This window comes from Phasianus colchicus, chromosome 16 (assembly GCF_987193195.1).
Source record: "Phasianus colchicus chromosome 16, bPhaCol1.hap1.1, whole genome shotgun sequence".
NCBI lineage: Eukaryota > Metazoa > Chordata > Aves > Galliformes > Phasianidae > Phasianus > Phasianus colchicus.
In genome coordinates, this window is record NC_143451.1 from 3,447,755 (window position 1) to 3,467,898 (window position 20,144).

At 54.9% G+C, this 20,144-nt stretch overlaps 1 protein-coding gene across 2 annotated transcripts in view; it reads right to left on the bottom strand.

The window, feature by feature from the left end:
* The window catches only part of RAB11FIP3 (RAB11 family interacting protein 3), a 44,065-nt gene extending 24,348 nt beyond the window's left edge, over positions 1–19,717 (bottom strand). Inside the window, exons 1-3 of one of the 2 annotated variants that reach the window (XM_031595325.2) lie at positions 19,343–19,717; positions 11,725–11,818; positions 2,308–2,399 (exon numbers count right to left, since the gene is read on the bottom strand). In XM_031595325.2, the coding sequence (XP_031451185.1) occupies positions 2,308–2,399; positions 11,725–11,818; positions 19,343–19,648 (492 nt within the window). In that variant the 5' untranslated portion in view covers positions 19,649–19,717. The remainder of the gene's footprint in view (positions 1–2,307; positions 2,400–11,724; positions 11,819–19,342) is intronic. The other variant, XM_031595326.2, reaches the window with a different exon arrangement.
* Positions 19,718–20,144: the final 427 nt, after the last annotated feature.

Below are 20,144 nucleotides of genomic sequence, written 5' to 3' on the forward strand. Positions count from 1 at the left end.
GGGGGAACAACACAGGCAAAGATTCAGGTGCCTGGATGGACACAGTCCAAGCTCCCTCCAAGCTGCTTTGGGATGAATGATGCAGGCAGGGCAGCCAAATCACCGTGGTTATCATTAGGTGGCAGTTCCCAGCAGAAAAGCAGAGTTGTCCTGCAGACATCACACATCCACCACAGGCAGGGAGCAAAGCATCACCCAGGGCTGCAGAACAAAAAGCTGAGATGATCACATGGATAACTGCATTGGGGTCCCTGTGTGAAGCCCAAAGCTCAGACCTTGCCCCCGTCAAGAGGCTTTTATGCCCCTACAAGGAATGCAAGCATTGGTTCTCCTAGGATGAGAAGCCTCAAATTGCACCAGGGGATGTTCAGGTTGGGTGTTAGGAAAAATTCCTTCTCAGAAAGAGCAGTGCTGCAGTGGCACTGCTGCATAGGAGCAATGGGGTCACCGTCCATGGAGGTGTTCCAGAGCTGTGGGGATGTGGCACTGAGGGATGTGGGCACGGTGGGGTGGGTTGAGGTTGGACCTGGGGATCTGAGAGCTCTTCTCCAACCTGAATGATTCTGTGGTTCTGCAGAGCTGTTAAGACACCAGTGCTGGATGGATGCTGAGGGCTTTCCTTGCTGTTCAGCTCTCTGATGACAGCCACCAGAAGAGGGGATGGATGACTCACCAAGAAGAGCAACCTCATTAACAAAGAGAAGGCATTTTCATTTAGGCTGCTTAAAGCACTTGTTTACACTTGTTTGAACAAACATTTAGCAGAAATGCTCTCTGTCAAGGCCTCAGCAATTGCAAGAGCTGGGCACTCCCTGTCAATCTGCACAGTTAAGGGGAAGCAGAACCAACACCCCCAATACAATAATGTCATATAGCAGCAGCTCTCAGCTCCGTGGCTGTGTAGATGGGTGCCCAACTCAGCTCAGCACCCCGGGGCACAGCACAGCACACAGTGGGAGCTCAGTGAGATGAGAAGGAAGCACACACACCCCAAGATGCCCATTTATTTTTACGTATTTCTCCATCATGTTCCCATTTGCTGAATCCCTACGAAATTCTTGCAGTGTTCCAAACCACGTCTCCAAGACAACAAGGGTAACTCTTCCTTGGCACATTTAAACAAAGGCACCAACAGAGCTCTATCTTTTGAAGATCAGCCTGAATTCAGTAAAAGAATCTGTTTCCATCTCTCTGGGATGGATGTTCCAGGACTCATCACCTTTCCCTTCTGGTCACCAAAGGGTTGGGGTGGCACGTGGGGTTCAGTAGTACCCTGTGCCAGGCTGGGTGCACACTGGGGGTCCCATTGGCTGTTGGGAACAGGGTGACCCAGTGACAGCTTGAGGCCATCCAAAGTGACAGACCTGTGCTTCTCACCAGTAAGGGGAAATGAGATGCCCAACACCAGGAAACTTGAAAGAATAGCTTCAGCTGTTCAGTTATATGACATCTAAACAGCAAGGATGTGCATACTTACACACAAATGCAACAAAGCTTGGGAGGCCCTGTTGAAATAATTATTTGTATGGTAAAACCATACAACCGAGTGCACCAAAAGTCAAAGTCCTGAAAACAAAAGCTCAAAGAAAGAAAAGCAGAAGGCAGCTATTCAGTGCTCACATGAGACAGCAGCACCTCCTGCTCTGAGCTGGAGGGCAGAGAGCAAGAACTGGGGAAGCCAAGAAAGCAAAGCTGCAAACTCCATCCACAGCAAACAGGTCACCTAACAGCAGCTCCATTATAGCTGGAGACACTACTGCAACTTGCTCCTGTGCCCAGAAATACAGAAGGGAGAGGAGGAATGGAGACCATGCCTTCAGCAAGAAGGAAGCCTCAGTTGAGCATTTTCAGCCAACCCCAAGAATGAAGAGGAAATCTACATTTTGTCTTTGGTTCTACCTTCTGCTGGCTGGACAGCACTGAGCATCAATGTCCGTGCCCTGCATCAGGCTTGAACTGCTTCAGCTCAAACCTGGGCTCACAATGTCCAGCAACAGAAACCCCAGCACGGAGCCGAACGCAGCAGCTGCAGGCACCCATCCTGTCCCACCCCAAAGAGCATCTCCACCCTTCACCCCATGGCACTGCACTCCGGCACCCCACAACTCAGACAGCATCACACCGAGCTGATTTTTGCCCAAACACCAGCTTTAAACGCATCAAATTGGTGCAGATTCTCTGGCCCATAGATGACAGAACTCATTTTTATCCACCCCTGAACCCATTGCAGCGATCTCCGCCCTGCAACCCAACCCCCTGTGCACCACTGGTGCTGCACACACAGATATCCACAATGCTCACACTTGCCTCAAACGTGACGAAGTCATCAAATTCATCAGGACAGGCCGGGGTTTCCTCCTCGGGGGTATATCCCATATCATACAGCTGGCTGTCAGGATCTGCAGAGGAAAAGAAAAACGATTCACCAAAAGGAAACCCACTCCCTTGAAGGAAGGCACGATTAGAGAGGCATGACAGAAGGATGAGAACTTCCTTTTGCACACGCTGGTACCCTCAGCTTTTGGGAAGGATCTCTGTTGCCAGGCATCCCACCTCCAGAAGGTCAGAAAGCAACTGGGATGCTGCTCCAACGTGGCCCCTTGCTGCTCCTATGGGGCCAAGGCACAGACCTGGCCCTACCCCACCATGCTTTCTGCTGCTTCTCCTGCTTTCTTCCCTATCTCTGCTTCCTGCATCCTCTTAATCTTCTCCCAGAAGGCTCCAATCCTGCTGTGGGCAGGGATTCGTTCTGTGTGTGACAGCCAACTACCATGGGAACAGCGGGGAGGGAAGGCAGGCTGCACCCAAGCTCTTGTCATGCCTGCTCCTCCCGTGCCCAGGCACAGCAGGAGCCGCCCTCGCAGGAGGACAGCAGAATGGGAGCTTTCAAGAAGGTGTCTTTACAACCCCCCCTCCTCCTCCTCCTCCTCCTCTTCCTCCCACCCCCAAATGCAGCTGGAGCTGTGCGGGTCAGCATTGCTCCGAGCCCTCTGACAGAGCAAAAAAACATAAATTCCCTACGCTCCTCAAGCAACAGCTAATGCCCAATCCAGCACACAACCTACATCGCAGACTGGAAATACCAAATCAAGATCAGCTGCTGCAGTCCCAAAATAAATAGCAGGCTGGAACCCACACAGCTCGGAGCTGTGAGCACTGCAGCACCGCGCTCGGTGTCCATCAGCCTGGATGGGCAGCTGAGCTTCCAGGGAAGCTCTGTGATCCCATGGGTTTAGGAGGGACAGGCTTCCTGCAGCCACCGAAGGCTGAGGATGGGAGGGGATGCAGCCAGAGCTGAGCCAAGTGCTGCAGGCAAGGAGCAGCAGAGCAGCAGAGCCCTCCACTCACCTGCTGCCCGCAATCACCCTCCCTGGTGCCATCACCTGGGGCTGTGAGAAGGCAGTGCAGGGACTGATGTGAGCCATGAGCCCACGGATGTGGCTGCAAATCAAAGCCAGGAACAAGGCAGATTGCTTTTCCAGAAATGGGCACGCAGTGACTGCTCTAAACCAGCACGCTGCAGGGCTGTGGCTCCAGCAGATGAAAGATGCTCTTGTTTGCAGTCAGTCCCTGTGCTGGGCGAGGGCTGATCCCTGCTGCTGGGGCTCCTGAGCACGTTGCTTAGGGCTCTCTCTTATACATTTACCTACCTTCCCCTGGGCAGAGCACCGTGCAGCCTACACTTGAGATTTTTCCTATTAATCATCTGCTCCCTATGCAGACATAAGAGCCACATCGGTGGCACCTGCTCACCAAGAAACCTTCTGCCCACTGCCAGGAGAGCCCACAAGGTGTCACACTGCCAGCACACAGCAGGGACAAACAGCCACCTCTCCTGATGACCGAGGCCAGCAGCCCCTGCATGCCCCCCCAGGAGCCAGGGGTACCCTGGAGCAGGCAGAGCAGACGCAGGCTGCTCCTTTCTGCTCATCCCTCCATTGCTTTTTTTTCCTCCCCCTCTAACTAGAGGCACGAAAACCTCCTGATTTCCTTCAGACACAGATAAAGATATTTATTCAGCTCATTCCTTCCTGAGGGGCTTGTAAAGGGAGGATTTGCAATCAGGAGGAAGCTGCCAGCTCCCTATGGAAGCAGAGGTAGAAAACGTGGGCACGCAGCTCGCTGCCATCAGCTGCCTTCAGCACAGCTCTGCCCAAACCAGCACCGAGGAGCCCTTTGGCACAGGGTGAGCCCAAGGGTGGCTGCTCCATCTGGCTGCTCTGTGCACCAGCAGGGCTCATTTGCACGGCCGGCTCCATCACCAAGAGCAAGGGGACCCTTGGAGATGTCCCTTGCTGGTGGCACACCCAGGGGACAGCGCGTGATGCTCCCATCTCCCCCTGCTCCACTGGGAGAGCCAAAAGGAACAAAACAACAAACAACAAAGGTTGAATTTTCTGCTCAAACCCATTCCCTCCCCCTCCTAAAAAGCCATATGGTGCTTTGTGTATAGGGGTAGAGTTGCCATGGAGAGCTCGCCTGCGAGTCTCCCGGCTCAATAGGCTGCATTAAACCTCCAAATTCCCATCCAAAGGAGCCCCAAACCCAAGAACCCCTCACTGCTCTGCCAGGTGAGGGGTGCAGGATCCACACCACGCAGCCCTGCTCCAGCAGCACACAGTGAGGGATGGGTGGGAGCACAAACCCCAGTAGCACTCTGCTCTCCACCAAGCCACATCCCTTCCCCACTCCCCACCACAAGCAAATGTGCACCTCCTATGTTCAGCCCTGATTTCCCTTCAACATCCTCCTTCCCTCTGAGGGCACACATTGTGCAGCACACTTGGAGCTGCCTCCTTCCAACACAGGGAGGCAATTTCCTTTCCTCAGGACCTCCATCAGGACGTGCCCATCCCAAAGGCTGCCCCTACACGTCAGTGCTACAGGTGCCTGTCCCATCACATCCCCAAATCCCAAAGCTGCAAAGCAGGCTCCAGCAAACCCTGCAGGGAGCTTTCAGCCCAACAGCTTTCTTGCAAAGAAGCGATATGCTACACATTACACCTTCCTCCCAAATTCAATGTGCTGATTTATTAGACTGGAATAGATGAGCAGGGCACCAGGCACCTAGATAAAGCTTTACTTAAATTACTACGGCACGACAGCTTCACCAAAACAGCAATGCTGATGCAGAACATACAGAATGTACTTCTAGAACCAAGACCGAGCATAGTTATATCACCCAGTGAAGCTAAGGTGATACTGGGAGGGGAAAAAAAGCAATTTTATCGATGATGACGCCTCTGCAGCATCACTCTGATACCTATTCCTACCCCTGAAGCTCCCCACTGCCCAGCATGGGACCACTCAAACCCCACCAAAGATCACATCCCAGGCGGATAGCACTGAGCACAGCCTGGAGATGGGAGCTCCTGGCCTTGCACTGTTGCAGGTCCAGCCACAGCGCTCCCTTTTCCCCTCCACATCCAATTTCCTGCTTTCCTGAGTGCTGTGCAAGGCTCTGCATGGGGCTGCATTTGTGCTGAGTTCACACGGCAGCCAGAAATGCTCTCTCAGTGCTCCCTCAGAAGGGCTGGGAGCTGCGTTGGGCTTTTCAGGAAAGGCAGCACAGCGTGGAGCTGCAGGAAAAGAAGGCACGGGGTGCAGAGGGCTCCTGAAAAATAGATTCCAAAACCTGCTTTCAAAAGGCAGCGTTTTGGTGAAAAGGCACCTTGAGTGAAGAGCTGTAGTGCCACACGGGTCAGAAACAGAGCCAGTTTTATCGGCTCCATGTAGGAATGACCTAGAAAAACAGAGCCTTTCAGAAGTATTCAAGTCATCTGCCAACACATACTGCTGCAAGCCACAGAGCCACAAACCCAGAGCGATCCCAACAGTATGGATTACGTGCAGCTAACAGACCTGAATTATTCAGCACGGTAATAAAGCTGGCCAGCACAGACAGCAGGAAGGCAGCACGAAGCCATGGCTGGCTTTAATAGAGAGGGCAAGCATTGCAGGCTGAGCTGCATGGGCATGCTGCTTGGAAACAAGGCAAGTGTGAAATATGACAGTGCTCAGGGGATCCAGTGCCAGTGGGGGAAGCAGCATGCCCTCTGTAAGCACCCAAGGATGGGGCAGTGAGCAACCTGGGTTCTGGAGGTGGCCCTGAGTACAGCAGGGGGTTGGAATGGGGTTGATCTTAAGGGTCCCTTCCAACCCAAAGTTGCCTGATTCAGGCAGCAGACAATTTGAGGAGCCTCCTAGATAAGATGGTCCCATGTGCAGAATAAAATTAAAGAGAACACCACCCCAGGAGCTCAAATGTGCCCAAAAGGCAAGCTGTCTTCTGCCTCCTCACTGCCAGCCCTGTGCCAGGGCACAGCACTGTCCCACCACCAACCTGCACCCAGCTCCAGCTCAGAGCTCCCACCTGGAGCAAGCAAACAACCCAGCTCAAACCAACCCAGCACCGTGCCTACAAACACCTGGAACGCTGTGCTCCAAGCTCAGTATAAGCACAGTGCCTCTGAATCTAGGTAAGTTACAAAATCAGCAGTAAAAACTAAATATAGTGATCTATAAAACAGGCAGGTTTGAGCTCAGAGGACAGAAGAATGCAGCATCCTGACCAGAACTCAACCTGCATTTGTGCTGAACCAAGGCAAGAAAATGCATCACGTGAGGAGAGACATTGAGCCTGAAGGGAGCACCCAGCCCATCTCACACCTCCGAGGCCAGCATGGTTGTGCTGCCAGGAGATACCACGTCCACTGCAGCACATCCCCTGCTGCTGGCCATGGCAGAGCAGCGTGCAGCTCCCGGCCTCCAAAATCCATTGGCATCATAGAATGGCCAGGGTTGGAAGGGACCTCAAGGATCACGAAGCTCCAACCCCCTGCCACATGCAGGGCCACCAACATCCACATTTCACAGCAGCCCAGGCTGCCCAGGGCCCCATCCAAGCTGGCCTTGAACACCTCCAGGGATGGACGGGGCATCCACAGCCTCTCTGGGCAGCTGTTCCTCACCACCCTCTCTGTAAAGAACTTAATCATCCTTGGCTCTCTGCTCAAAGCATCTTAAACCCAGCAGTTACACCCCAGAGTGGATCCAAAGGGCTGAGAGGTGGCAGCAGTGATGCTCTCCAGATCCCCCCCCCCGTGGCTCAACAAAAGTGTTTTTGCTGACCTCTGTTGACTGCATGAACAAAACTACGTCCAGAACAGCAGAAGTGGAGAAGAAATGGGGTTTTTTAGCTGGGCTGAGGCTGCAGCCTTAGCTGATCTCCAGGGCCAAGGAGACGATCTGATCACAGAGCAACCATTTGCAGTGACAAACCAGGGGCAGCTCCACATTGCTGCGAACCAGGTATCCCTCAGATTTTGTGTGCTGCCTCTTCCACTCTGCTGCAGCAAATATTCCTCTGGCACACGCACTGAAAACATTCATAAAGAAAGAATCCTGAAAATGGCAGGAGATTCCTGGGCAAATCTCACATCCTGCCGAGCCCAAGGGCTGCTCAGCCTTAGCGGCAGCTTTACAGCAGCACATCTGAGTAACTCCCTGCCATTCCCATGGCAGAGCTGCGAAGCCTCCGGACACAGCAACACTCCTGTGCTTCTCCTAGAAGTAGGTCATTGCACTGTGCTGTTTGCCAGGCTGGTTTTGGGAAGACACCCTCCCTGTTAAGGCACGGGACAGGCCAGCTTCAGCTCTGATGCAACCCTCCTCCGAGCTGCCAAGGTACGGACACGAACAAGCTTGATTGTTGACGTCAATTAAGGGAAATGCAAGCCAGCAGTGCTCCCTGCAGCATGTCAGCCCTTGCAGAGCACATCGCTGCTCACGCCATTGCGTGGGGATCTGCATTTGGAGCTTGCAGAACCCCAGCCCTGCAAGGCAGGAGCCACACAGAGGTACCGTTTTCAAGCACAGACCAAGCGGGTGCAGCTTTCCCCTTGTTTTTGGAGGGGTGATAAAGGGTTTGGTAACAGGCACCTGAGGAAGCATCCCCTTTGAAGCTGGCCCAGCAGCTGCACGTGTCAGGCAGTGCTTGGGGCTCCTGGGAGCAGAGGCTGGCTCATAGGGACGTGCTCAGTGGTTTCCAAGCCAATCGTTGAAGCAGCACTATTTCAAGAGAAAACCAAGCCCAGCTCTTCCAAGAAAGGCTCAGCTTCTTGCCCCCAGCAGAAGGGGTCACAGGCTGCAAGCACGTGGGCTCCACACTTAACAAGCACAGCAACAGCTTGGAGCATCCCTCTGCACCGCGGGGATGTGAAGGCTGATCTGCAACGAGCAGCACTACAAAGAGCAGCAGGAAGATTTCCCCCCCCTCAAATACACATTTCAATACAGCATTTAAGCCTTCACTCCTTTCGGTGGCAGAACTAACAGCTACCTTCATAAACCCCTCATCCCAACAAGCAGCATACGCCAGGGCAGAGCAAGATGCAGAGATGCAATCAGAGCGATTCCGACCTCATTCTTGCTCATGAATCAACCTTGATTTCCCATTCACGGCAGCTCCGGTGCTGTGAGTGACTGCCGAACACAAAGAAGCATCTGCTGTCCCTTCAGCCACCACCAGTTGTCTCCCTGATGGGAGGAACGGGTGGGATCAGTGGGAATGCACTGACTGCAGCAATGCAGGGATAAAGAGATCAGCAGATCGCCCAAGTGCGAAGCGTTCCCAGCAGTGCCAGATGCTCTCCGAGTCATTCAATGCACACAGGAGCCCTCCTTCCATCTGCTGAGCTTCGGTGAGGTCTCACCTATTAAAAAGCAAACACCTTGCGTGGCAAACGGGGCACAGGCAGCCCTGCTGACAGCAGCAGGCTCTGACGTTAGCAGCATCCCATGGCAAACGCTGCCATATTTATTGCTGCACAAACGCAGCCTCAGAAAATAACTGCTGGATTGGGAGGGAACGCACGCTTCAGCTTCTGGAATTATCCTTGTGCAAGGAAAGCTTTCATTTCACAGAGCAGAAGCCATCTGCAATGCAGATCCTACAAAGAAAGGTGAAGCAGGCGGTGGCACACCTTGCCAGATGGGGCAGATACCTTCACCAGCGTGCTGCTCAGCTGGGGCAGAGTCGTGTCAGCAGGGCAGCTCCCAGCCCCACAGCTCCCAGGCATCCCCCAACCAGTGCCCCACTCACTGCAGCCAGCGCTTCCCGCAGGCAGGAACTCCGTTACAGCTTCCAGGTTTGGGTGTTGGCTCGGCAGCTGGATTTTTCCATCTTCCCAAATCCAAAGAGCTTTTAGCTCAATATTTTATTTTATTTATTTATTTATTTTTAAAGAAAGAAACAAGATTTGACTATTTCCATCCTCCGGCCCTCCCCCGATGGCTCAGGGCCACCCTGGCTGCACAGAGCTCCTTTTGTTTGGGATGATGCCGTGGGCTCCAGGAACACACCCTGCCCTGCTTCAAACAGCAGTAACCTGAACTGAGCACAGCAGCCGGCCCTGCCTGCAGCAGGGCACTGCCCAGAGCTCCAGCACTGGGGGTTGGCTGGCTTTTCAGCCCCCACCCTGAGCTCAGCTCCATCCCATCCACATCTTAGTCCTGCGCTGAGTTTTCCAAGCAGCTCGCATGCAATTCCTCAGACTTGTTTCTCACAGAGCACAGAATCATAGAATGGCCTGGGTTGAAAAGGATCACAATGATCATCTTTCAACCCCCTGCTATGTGCAGGGTTGCCAACCATCAGACCAGGCTGCCCAGAGCCACATCCAGCCTGGCCTTGAATGCCTGCAGCACACCTGCTTGGAGACTGAGTGAATCCAAGCAGAGATGGGAGCCACACAGGGACTTTAAACATAACACAACAGGAGAAAAAAAAGAAGGGTAAACACATTTAAAAGAAGTGGCTCTTTGCTCTCTGTCAGTAAAGCTGAGGACCACGTTCTCCCATTAAGTCTTCTCTTTGGGAAGGGTGGAAGGTAAGGCAGTCACAGCAGGCTAAGGTCTTCTCATGACAATCTCCAACCCTGCTCCTTTTCCCCATGGTTGGCATCACCTGCTGGAGAGCAGCTGACAGCAGCAAGGCTCAGACCCATAGCACTGCTCCACCACAGCGGGCAGATGGCACAGCACTGTGTTCTGCAGCTCAGGCAGCTGGCAAGGCAACAGGAGTGAGGGTTCAGCATCCTCCCTGTGCATAAAGGCCAGCCGGACACGGAGGCAGGTGTAAGGAAAGCAGCTGACAATACAGGTTTTGCTAGTTTTGTAAGTTTGCCAGGTTGGTCTATAGGAGCTGAGGAAAATCACAGCTATGCCCCTAGGGAGAGCCTCCAGGAGGTGGGGAAAGGGAAAGGAAAGCAGAACATCCCTTGAAATAAACCCTTACCAACACTATGGCAGGCACTGTGAGGTCCAAGCTTTCCAAGAAGGGTTCCTCCTTCCATTCTCCCCCCATGTGCAGGGAGCAGAGCACCATCTCCTTGCTCCCACTGATCAGCACCCAGCTCATGAGTGAGGCTGCCTGCGATGCTGGGGTGGGACACGAAGGGACCACATGGGACACGTGTGCTATGGGACACTGCCAACCCCCCATGCCTTCCTTTAGCCACAGCACTGTGCAATCACCATCACCCAGGACAGCTGAGAGCAATGGGAAAACCCCCAGGAAGCACAAATCTTACATCAGCTCTCATTTGTAGCAAAGGACCAAAGAGCTGCAGGCTACCAGGAAATGCAACAGGACTCTCTCGAGCTACAAAAAGGCCCAGCTAGTTAACAAAGCCTCATTAAAAGGTACTCCCAGCAGCAGCAGGCTGCTGTCTTTGCAAAGGGATGATGAATACTGGGCACCTCAACAGCAGCAACGAACCCTCATGTTCATTTCAACACGAACAGCCCTGCTGGTGAGGCTTAACTCTGCTTTTCTCATAGCAGTTCAGTGCCTGCAACATAAGAGAGCTCTGCCATGCTTAACCACTGTAATAAACACACAGCAATCTCTAAGTTAATAAATAGGATCTTAAAAGCTTCACCCAGATCTGCTTTTTTTCCATTCAATTAATACAACACAATACTAGAGTGATGAATTATTGAAGAGAAACACAAGCCAGAGCTTTCACAAACACGCCTGACTCCAGTGGCAATTTATTACAAATTAATAGCATCATGCATTTCCTCCTGCATCAGGGAAACTGGGAGCTGCAACGCTCACTGCTGAGGGCAGGGCTGCACACAGACAGGCTGTGGGGTAGGAAGGAAGGATGGGCAACCAACAACACCTTTTCAGAGGGTTTCCATTCCCAAAACGACTTGGGTTTGTAATGGGAAGCAATGGTGTTGGTGCTCAGGCTCCATGTGCAGCACACACACACACACACTGCTGCACCAAAGCAGAGCTGAAATTTAAGACGAGCCCTTCTGTAAACAGAATGGATTAACGTGCAAATGTGACACTTCCTATTTCCACATGTAAAGTTACATCTGGGAGCCTCCCAGTGTTTCCCATACCCTTACCAACACCCATGCCCCCAAACGACCTTCCAGTCTTTGTCTTCCAGATGAATCACACACGTTGAAAGATGTCTCTGCGTTTTTGGGGGATTATTTTATTGTTTGATGTGATTTTTTTTTTTTTTTTTCCTCCTCCCTTCAGCCACCCAGCCAGGTATTACTGTGTCACTATGGGAGCTCTTGTGCCAAGCAGCCCAAAGGCAGCATCCGAGCGGTCCTTGGTGCACAATGACCCTCCCAGCTGCAGTCAGACCCAACAGCACCCAGAACACAGGCACGACCCATCAGCAGCACCCAGCTCACCTCCATTTCTGATAGCTCTGATCCCACGGTGGAAATCTTCAAAGCTGATGACTCCAAGTCCGCTGGGATCGAGGTATTTGGTCAGCTCCTTCACCTGCAAGCACAACAGCAGCAGCGTTACCACGGAGGGTTCATCATTTCTGTGTTTTAGGAGAGGTCCTGTTGTAACTGGGAAAACTCATTATCGAGCTGCCCGGTAGGAGGGCCCAATTAAGAAGGCTTGGTGGTGATGGATTGTTTCACGTTATAAATTTAGGCCACATAACTGAAATGTTTGCACAGTGAGATGATGCCTGGAGGGGGGACAGGACAGGGCAGTGAGCAAGGAAGGGACAAGGGGACACGTATTGGGCAGCTCTGTGGGGGCTGGGATGTCCTAGGGCAATTCCAGTGCTGGGGACAGGGAAGGGAGCAGTCAGAGAGCAAAATCCAAGCGGTTCCTCACGGTCCTGTGTGCAGAGAGCAGCCAGAAACAGAGCACTGAAGGGTCAGAGAGGACAGCCCATCTGAACCCTGGGTGAAAATGAGAGATGTAAACCATGGTTAAGTATCACCCGGCTGCTGCTTTGGGGAGCTGACCCAGCTGGCCCCAGAGAGAAGCCTGCAATGGGGATGGGAACAGAGGGGCAGGAGGATGGAGGCTATTGGGCACCTTAACAGCAGGGCCAGAACCTCCTGCTCCACCAGCCACACTGCCCTGTACCCCTCCTGCCCCGTACCCCAGAGCTCTGCCCATAGGAAGGGATTCTGCCTTCCAAAAAAGCAACAGGTTTTGCTCCTCGGCTAAGGACAGTGGTGACAATTCCAAGTTCCTATTGACACAAAGGCTTGGCAGCTGCATGACCAGGGGTTTTCCAGGAAGGGAAGGGATTCCCCTCCAGCTCAGCAGCCCAAGGAGCAGGAAAAGGAAGCAGCGGGCCTTGCTGGTGGATGGATGGATGGAGCAGGACCACACAAACATTGCTTGAGCAACCAACAGCAACAGAGCAGCTCAGTGGGGAACAAGACCTCAATGGAGCGAGCAAGCTGGATCCCAGCACAACACACTGCTGGCTGGGACTTGGCTTTAGCCTAAATAAAACCACCAGATGAAGACACTCCCCCAGGAATCTCAGATGTAGGGTTTAGATTTGGATGCGTGGAGCCAGGAGCTGCCCTTGATGGTCCTCGTGGGCCCCTTGCAGCTCAGGATATTCAATCCTACAACTCTCTGACCCGGTGGCAGCAGCCAGTGCTGACTGGGAACCTGGGAGCAGATCAGAACACATCACTATTTCACTTATAACAGGACAGAGCCCCAGGACTGCATTCCTGCTGAGGCTGCGGTGGGCAGAGAAAACACACAGCCACGCACAGCCCAGCAGCTCCATTTACCCACCCGCTCCTCACTGCTGCCCCCAGCCAGACCTGACCCCAGAGAGGATTGCTTCAACAGAGGAGAACACGGCTGTGGACAGCCCAGAAAGGTTTCCTATAGTTTTTTTTTTCTATAGCTGTTTGAGCAGCTTTGCAAGTCGCTGCACATGCAGCCATCACTCCTCGCACATCTGCAGGCTGAGCTCGGACGACACAGCACAAAACCTTGCTGTAATCCAGCTGCTGAGCTGCTAGCAGCCTCTGCTTCTCACCTTCACCAGTTCTGCAGGCTTGGTGCAAGGCTCCACGCTCCGTTTAACGCTCCCAAAGCCAACCTGAGCCTTCTGCCCAGCCTCACCCAGCCCCTCTGCTCACCCACAGCCTTGGCACTGCAGGCTGCCCCACCACGTCTGCCTGCTTTGCAGCATGGGGCAGGACAGCCTGCAGGATTGTGGCAGCAGGCATTGGGCAGCCCACAGAACTTTAGCAGAGAGAAAGCTGAGTGCCACGCTGACATTTATGCCAAAAACAGGGATTTTTTTGTTACCAATGCTCTGGCTGGATGCTCTCCTCTTTATGCCTACCCAGCTCTTCAGCCTGAGGTGCTGCACAGGGTTCAATGGTGCATGCAGTCAGGAGCAAAATCCTGCTTGTGATGCAGCAGCTCTGCCCTGCTACTGGAGGGCACAGATAGGTGTCATCATTTGTGAATTACTTTGCCTCTGGAGGCTAAACCCCCCCCCAAAAAAAAAATATATATACACACACACATATATATATACACATACATGTTTTTAAATGCTGATTACAAAAGTTAGAAGTTTTCTTTCCCTTTGGAGACGTGCAGTGTGTTGGCAGCACTGTGCCCCTGCTGCCAGACCCCCCAGGCACTGCACGACCTGCAGACTGCACTGCCCCAATGCACTGAGTCAACGAGCTGCAATGCCATCAGCTGAAATGAACGGATCCCTCTTAATGCTGCATTTGTCTTTGCTAAGTCCACAACCGTCCCTGCGTGCTGGGTGTGCAAACACTGCTGAGCAGAGCTCGGTGTCTCTGCACCCAGTGCGTGTGTCCCAGGATGCTGCTGTGATCTGAACAGGGCTGCACAGAACCCAGAGCAGAAATGCCCTTCCCAACACTGCACCTCTGTAGTTCCATTGGCAGCAGCCATGCACGCTGCCATGCTGGCAGCACAGGGTTCCACCTGCCCCAACAGTGTTCATAGGAACTCACTCCATCGTTTGTTAAAGGATCTGGCACTACAGCAAGCAGGCAGAACCCCACAACAGGCTTCTCTCATGCTGCAATTACACCTCATTAACTAACCTCTAAACTACCCCCCCCCCCCCAAAGGGGGGCAGATCTCATTACAGGGAGAGGCAATGGTCAATTGTGAGGAAGCAGCACAAGAGCTGCATTATTTATTCTGTGAGCAGTGGCACTGGGCCAGGGCTGCTGTGGGCACTGCCCTCCACGGAGCCCTGGGAGGAAGGCAGCAGGTTGTGCCTGGCCAGGCTCTGCTCCCAGACCTCACTAACACCAATAAGGATGCTAAGGACCCCTCCTGCCATCCTTATGGAGCAGAACAAAGCAGCACATCCAGGCAAAGCTCAGTGCACAGCCCACATTTCTCACATCCAGCTGATTTGATGCTGGCAGAAACCTCCCCCAGGTCTGCAGAATCACTCAGGTTGGAGAAGACCTCTCAGACCCCCAGGTCCAACCCCACTGTGCCCACTGCCCACAGTTCTGGAACACCTCCATGGACACAGACCCCATCACTGCTCTTTCGGAGAATAACTTTACCCCAATACCCAACCTGACAACATCCTCCCCTCCAGAACAGTTGGGATTATGGAGCTTTTGGGCCGTGCAGCTCCGTGGGTTCCCTACACCTCCTCTTGTCATGCTTATAAACTCATTCTCAGAGCCCAGGTATGACTAAGTTGTGCATCAATTGCTTTTACGCTGCAGCAACAACATTTAAGGGAACAGCTTTGAAAGCGGCTTGAAAACACCGACGGGAACGAGAAGTTACACTGAAATGCTTGTATCCAAACTTAATTGCTTTTGCCTCAAGCGTTCCAGATTTCCTGTCCCTGCCAAGCACTCCAGCTCCGTAATAAACACGTTCATTTGTTTAACCAAACTTGAAAAAGTTCTTCTTCCTCCAAACCCTCCAGGATGGGGAAGGTTTTGTTTTCCAGCTTTTGTCCTTCTAATGATGGGGGAAACCTGTTCTCACCCCTCCAAACGCCTGGCTGCACCCAGAGGAACAGGAGGTGTCGTGCAAGGCTTCCACTCCTGCAGCACGACAGCAAGCTGCACAAACACCAACAAGCCCCATGTGTGCTGGGGGGGTCACACACAGGGGACTGAGGGCTGCAGGTTGCAAACACCGACCCTATAACACCCCTACAAGAAGCTGGATGATGCTCATCCACCTCACTGCCCCATCAGCCAGCAGGTCTTCCTGCAGCCCCCAGTCCTACAGCACGGCAGAGCTGCCAGGGAATGCTCACTGCATGCTTCCTGCCCTTGAAAGCTTCTGTCTTACAAGTCCAACTTTGAGCTCCTCCTGCTCAGCCTGAGCTTCCTGCTGGACTCCAGCGAGCGGATTTCCCCTGCCAGCTCACCTAGCTCCAGCTCCTGGCATTGGGTTTTGCTCCTTCCTGAATGGAGATGGAAAGGGGGTCTGCGGGATGGGGCTGAGCAGGGGGAGGTGCTGCTGCACCAGACTCTCTCAGCACTGAGAACAACGGTTCAGAGAGGGAAATGCTTTTGGCACGCAGGAGTTGCTGGGAGCACAGAATACACCGTTCCCCAAGGACAAATCTGCTATCTGTGTCAGCAGGAGAGATGAACAACCCGAGCAGCAGGATAGCAAAGCACAGCCCCATCCCACTCGTGGCCCCGAGCTGCTGTAATGCTGGCAGTGCTGTGCTGCAGGGAGCAAAAGCACAGGGAAGTGCCACGTTCTGGAATGTGATACGGCTTCACCCAGCTCAGAATTGCTCACGTTCACGTGGAGGAACCGGTCCGGTGTCTCTCAATAGGGAGCCCGGGTGGGTGCAGCAAACAGGGTGCAGTGCATCATTCCCTGTCCCAGTGCCAGGTTCAAAGCCAACCCTGTCTGAGCACAAGAAGCAAGGGGAAGTCAAAACAGGGGTAAAATTGAGGAGAAATTACGCAGGCAATTGGTGTAATGGCTCTCAATTACCGGCTGTATTGGGTTACATAATGATAGCAGAGCTCTGAAATGCTCTGGAAGTGTTTATAGCCGAAGCAGTGTCAGGATGGCTCCAAGTGCAGAACTGCTGCGTGCTGCTGCAGCCCCATCCCAGTGGGTCGGCGCTCCCAGATCCATTCTGCTGCTTACCAGCCCTAAGAACAGCCCACCCTGCTCCTCATAGGGTGCAATGCTTCCAGGATTCAGCCTCTGCTCAGAGCACAGCCCTGCACAGGGGCTCCTCCCTGCCCACCCAGCCAGTGCTGTGGGTCCAAAGCCCCCAACAGGTAGCAGACATAAGAACCCCCACCACCCTCAGCCCCCTGCCGGGACCTGGCTCTGCTCCCTGCCCTCCTGCCTGGGCTTTGGGCTGTACGTGAGCTCCCAAAATACCTCTGTGCCAGAAGGAAGAGTGGATAAAACAGGTTTCTGAAAGGAGCTGGTGGATGGGATACGGCCACCCCCACCATCCCCACGCAGCCTTTGAGCTCTGATGGCTGATCCATCGGTCTGATTACAGCCACTGATGTTATCACAGAGATCTGCCCGTGGTGTGATACGCTCCCAGCCACAAAAAAAAGGGCCCTTTCAAAGAGCTGGGAGCCAAAAGTTAACAGGAGAAGTAAAAAGGCACCCAACCTCCCCACACTGCAGAAATAATCCCTTCATTGGAGTCCTCGGGATGCTTACAAATGAGAATGCTTCATTTGTGCTTGACCATAATCCACTGTGCCCAAGCAAAGAAACACTGGGGCTTGGAAGCTTCTCCCAGCACAAGGGAACAGCTTCAGATTCACTTCTTTTCCAAAGCACACGGCCACAGTCTGTCCGTCCATCCATCCAAGCTCACAGCACCACACTGCAGCTCTGCTCCCATCAGCAGACTGCAAAGCCAAGCAGCAATTAGAGCAATTAAAGGTGCAGCCGCACAGCTGGAAGTGATTTAAGCTTCACTGGCAATTCTGCAGCCTGCAGATCCACAAAAGATGCTCACGGGAGTCTCGTTATAGGCAAAAGATTGGGGACTGGGGGGAGAATATTGAGGTTCCCTTGTGTCAGAGCTGCAAAAGATGGGAGCTGATGGGTGAGTGGGAGATGATGGAGGGAGCTGAGGGGATGCTCAGGCCCAGGGATATCAACAGCAAGGAGGAGGAGCTGAAGAGGGAGATCCTCAGGGGTGGGGGAGAGAGGAAGGCTGCTTGTCAAGGAGGGGTGTCAGTACCGAAGGAAATAAAGCAGCCCATGGGAACGGGGCTGGGAAGAAAGGCCACAGATCTGCCAGAGCACAGAAAGCAGAGGGGCCACAGTGCTTGGAGAGAGCTAAAATAGGTGAGCTGAGCTGCTGACTCCACGGAGCAGAGGGATCCTGTGGTGCAGCAGGTTGCTCCGCCTCCAATCATCTTCTACATCAAAACCAAAGAGAAAAGATAAGGATGTCAGCAGGAGGGCTTCTGCTGGTGCTCCACTCCTCCTCCTCCCCTACACAGCACAGCATTTCCAGCCTGGAGCAAAGCTGGTAAGGAAACACAGAGTTGCTGCAATGGAACAGGTAGAGCCCAGCCCCAGTGGGGTGAGTAGAGTTGGGTTATTGCACAACACCACGAAGCAACAAAACCTCCTCAGTAGGCGTGACCCCACCTGAGGCTGCCATCCCACAGCTATAGGAACAACAGGCCTTCAGCAACAGACAAAGCCCCCAGTCTTCACCATACTGAGGAAGAAATATACTGAAATGTCAGTTTTCATGGCAGCAATAGAGCTGGGTTATTCCTTTTGACACTTAGCTAGGAACTGCTGCAGCCAAACAAGCAGGCAGCACTGAGCTCTACGTGCCCCCTGTGTTCCCAACGATACCAAGCAGGCTGTCCCTGCTCCTGCTACATCAAGAGAAGCCTTCTCACTGCCCACACAGGACGAGCAGAGTGTATTTCAGCACAGAGTGGGAAGGAACAACTGGCTGTAAGGAGACACAAGCCAGCAGCCTGCAGGCAACCCATCAGTACAGCCCAGCTGGGTCAGTCGGCTCCCAGCATCCCAGAACCTCCTGCAGACCCCACCTGGTTGCAGACAGACCACAACAGCCCACAGGCTCCTCGAGGCAGCCGCATTTCTGCACCTTGGAGGAGCTGACACAATTCCTGCATCCCCAGGAGCCGAGCAGAGCTCTGTGCCCTGAGCCGGATCCTCCTGCAATGAGCCACAAAGGGACCACGAGCACGGAGAACAGCAGCAGAGGATGCCCAGGGCAGTGCTGCGGGCACAGCAGGCTGGCAGCTCGGTGCTGCAGCTCACGGTTTCCCCCATCGCCGTCACATCCCTCCACGGCACAGCAACGCCGGCTGTCCCTTTGCTCGTCGAGCATCCCCGCGTCACAGAGGTGCCGTGTCAAAGAAACACCTCCGCTTCCTTCTTAAGAGGCGTTTTTCCCGTGAGGACGTGGACAAAAAGCCCTCCTCCTCCTCCCAGCACTCCTTCACACATGGTAATTTGCTTTGTCATGCCGCCGGAATACGGCGCAGCGGTACAGCCCGGAATGCGAGCAGAGCTCCTGTGAGCGCACACAAGGACCGGGCGCGGAGCTGCGCTCCCAGCAATGCTGCACGCCTCAAATCAGCCCTTCCCACGCAGTACCGCTGGCAGCTCCCAGCACCCAAACCCATCCCAGCACCAACTGCAGCCCTCTCCATTTTGGGTCACGCCGGGCAGCTTCAAATTACGCCGCATCTCATCTGCTGCGGGGCAGCGAGGAGGAGAAGGAAAACACGGGGCTGGGAGCGCCGGGCTTGGGAGACACGTGAGCCTGCAGCCCAGCGAGGCCGGCAGGGCAGCACAGGGCCGGCACAAAGCCTAAGCTTGCACCCTCAGCCCCACTGACGGACGGCTGCCACCGCCTCCGGGCACGGCACCGCAGCACCGGGCACCGCAGCCCCGCGTCGGAGCCGGGCGTCGAGCGGCAGCAGGAGGTGCGAGGGCAGGGAGCGCCGTGCCCTCGGAACGGCCCCGCCGCGCCGGGATGCGCTCCGTCCTCACCTGCTCGGCCCCGTAGGCTGTGGCGAACTGGACGAACTCCTCCACCCGCACGAAGCCGTCGCCGTCCCGGTCCAGGGCGTCGAAGACGGGGCGCAGGCGGGGCTCGTCCTCCGGGCAGTCCCCGCGCCCCGGGGGGGCCCATGGCGGCGTCCCCGCTGCCGGCTCAGCCGCCCACAGGGCCAGCTCCGCTTCCAGCTCCGCTTCTAGCTCCGCTTCCAGCTCCGGGCCCGCCTCCGGTCCCGGTTCGTCCCACCGCGGCCCGGGATCGAGCGGCGGTGCCGGCAGAGGCTGTGCCGGCGGCTCCATGCTCACGGGCAGCGCTCAGCCGCCCGCCCCGCCGCTGCCCGGCTCGCTGCCCGGCGGGTCCCCGCGGCGCGGCCATGCCCCGCGGCCATCGCCCCTCTCACATCGCGGCCGGAGCCGCCGCCGTCGGTGCGGTCCCCGGGGCTCCGCCCGCGCCCGGCTTTGTGCGAGGCGGCGCCGGCCCCGCCCGCCTCGGCGGCACCGGAGGACGGCCCCGAGGATCCGCTCCGCCCGATGCTGCGGGGCGGCCCCGCGCGACCGAAGGGGCGGCGGCACCGAACCGAACCCTCCGCCGCCCGCCCGCCCGCGCCGCCTCTCGCGGAGCAGCCGCCGGCGAACCTCCGGATTTACCCCCGCGGCCGCCGCAGTAGCCGCGCGGTGACGTCACTCGCCCACCGCCGTGCCCCGCTCAACCCACCGCGACGCGGCGCGGGGCCGAGCGGAAGCCCCGCCCCCCCGGGACCGGCCTTAAAGGGGCCGCACGCGGGACGAGCACGTG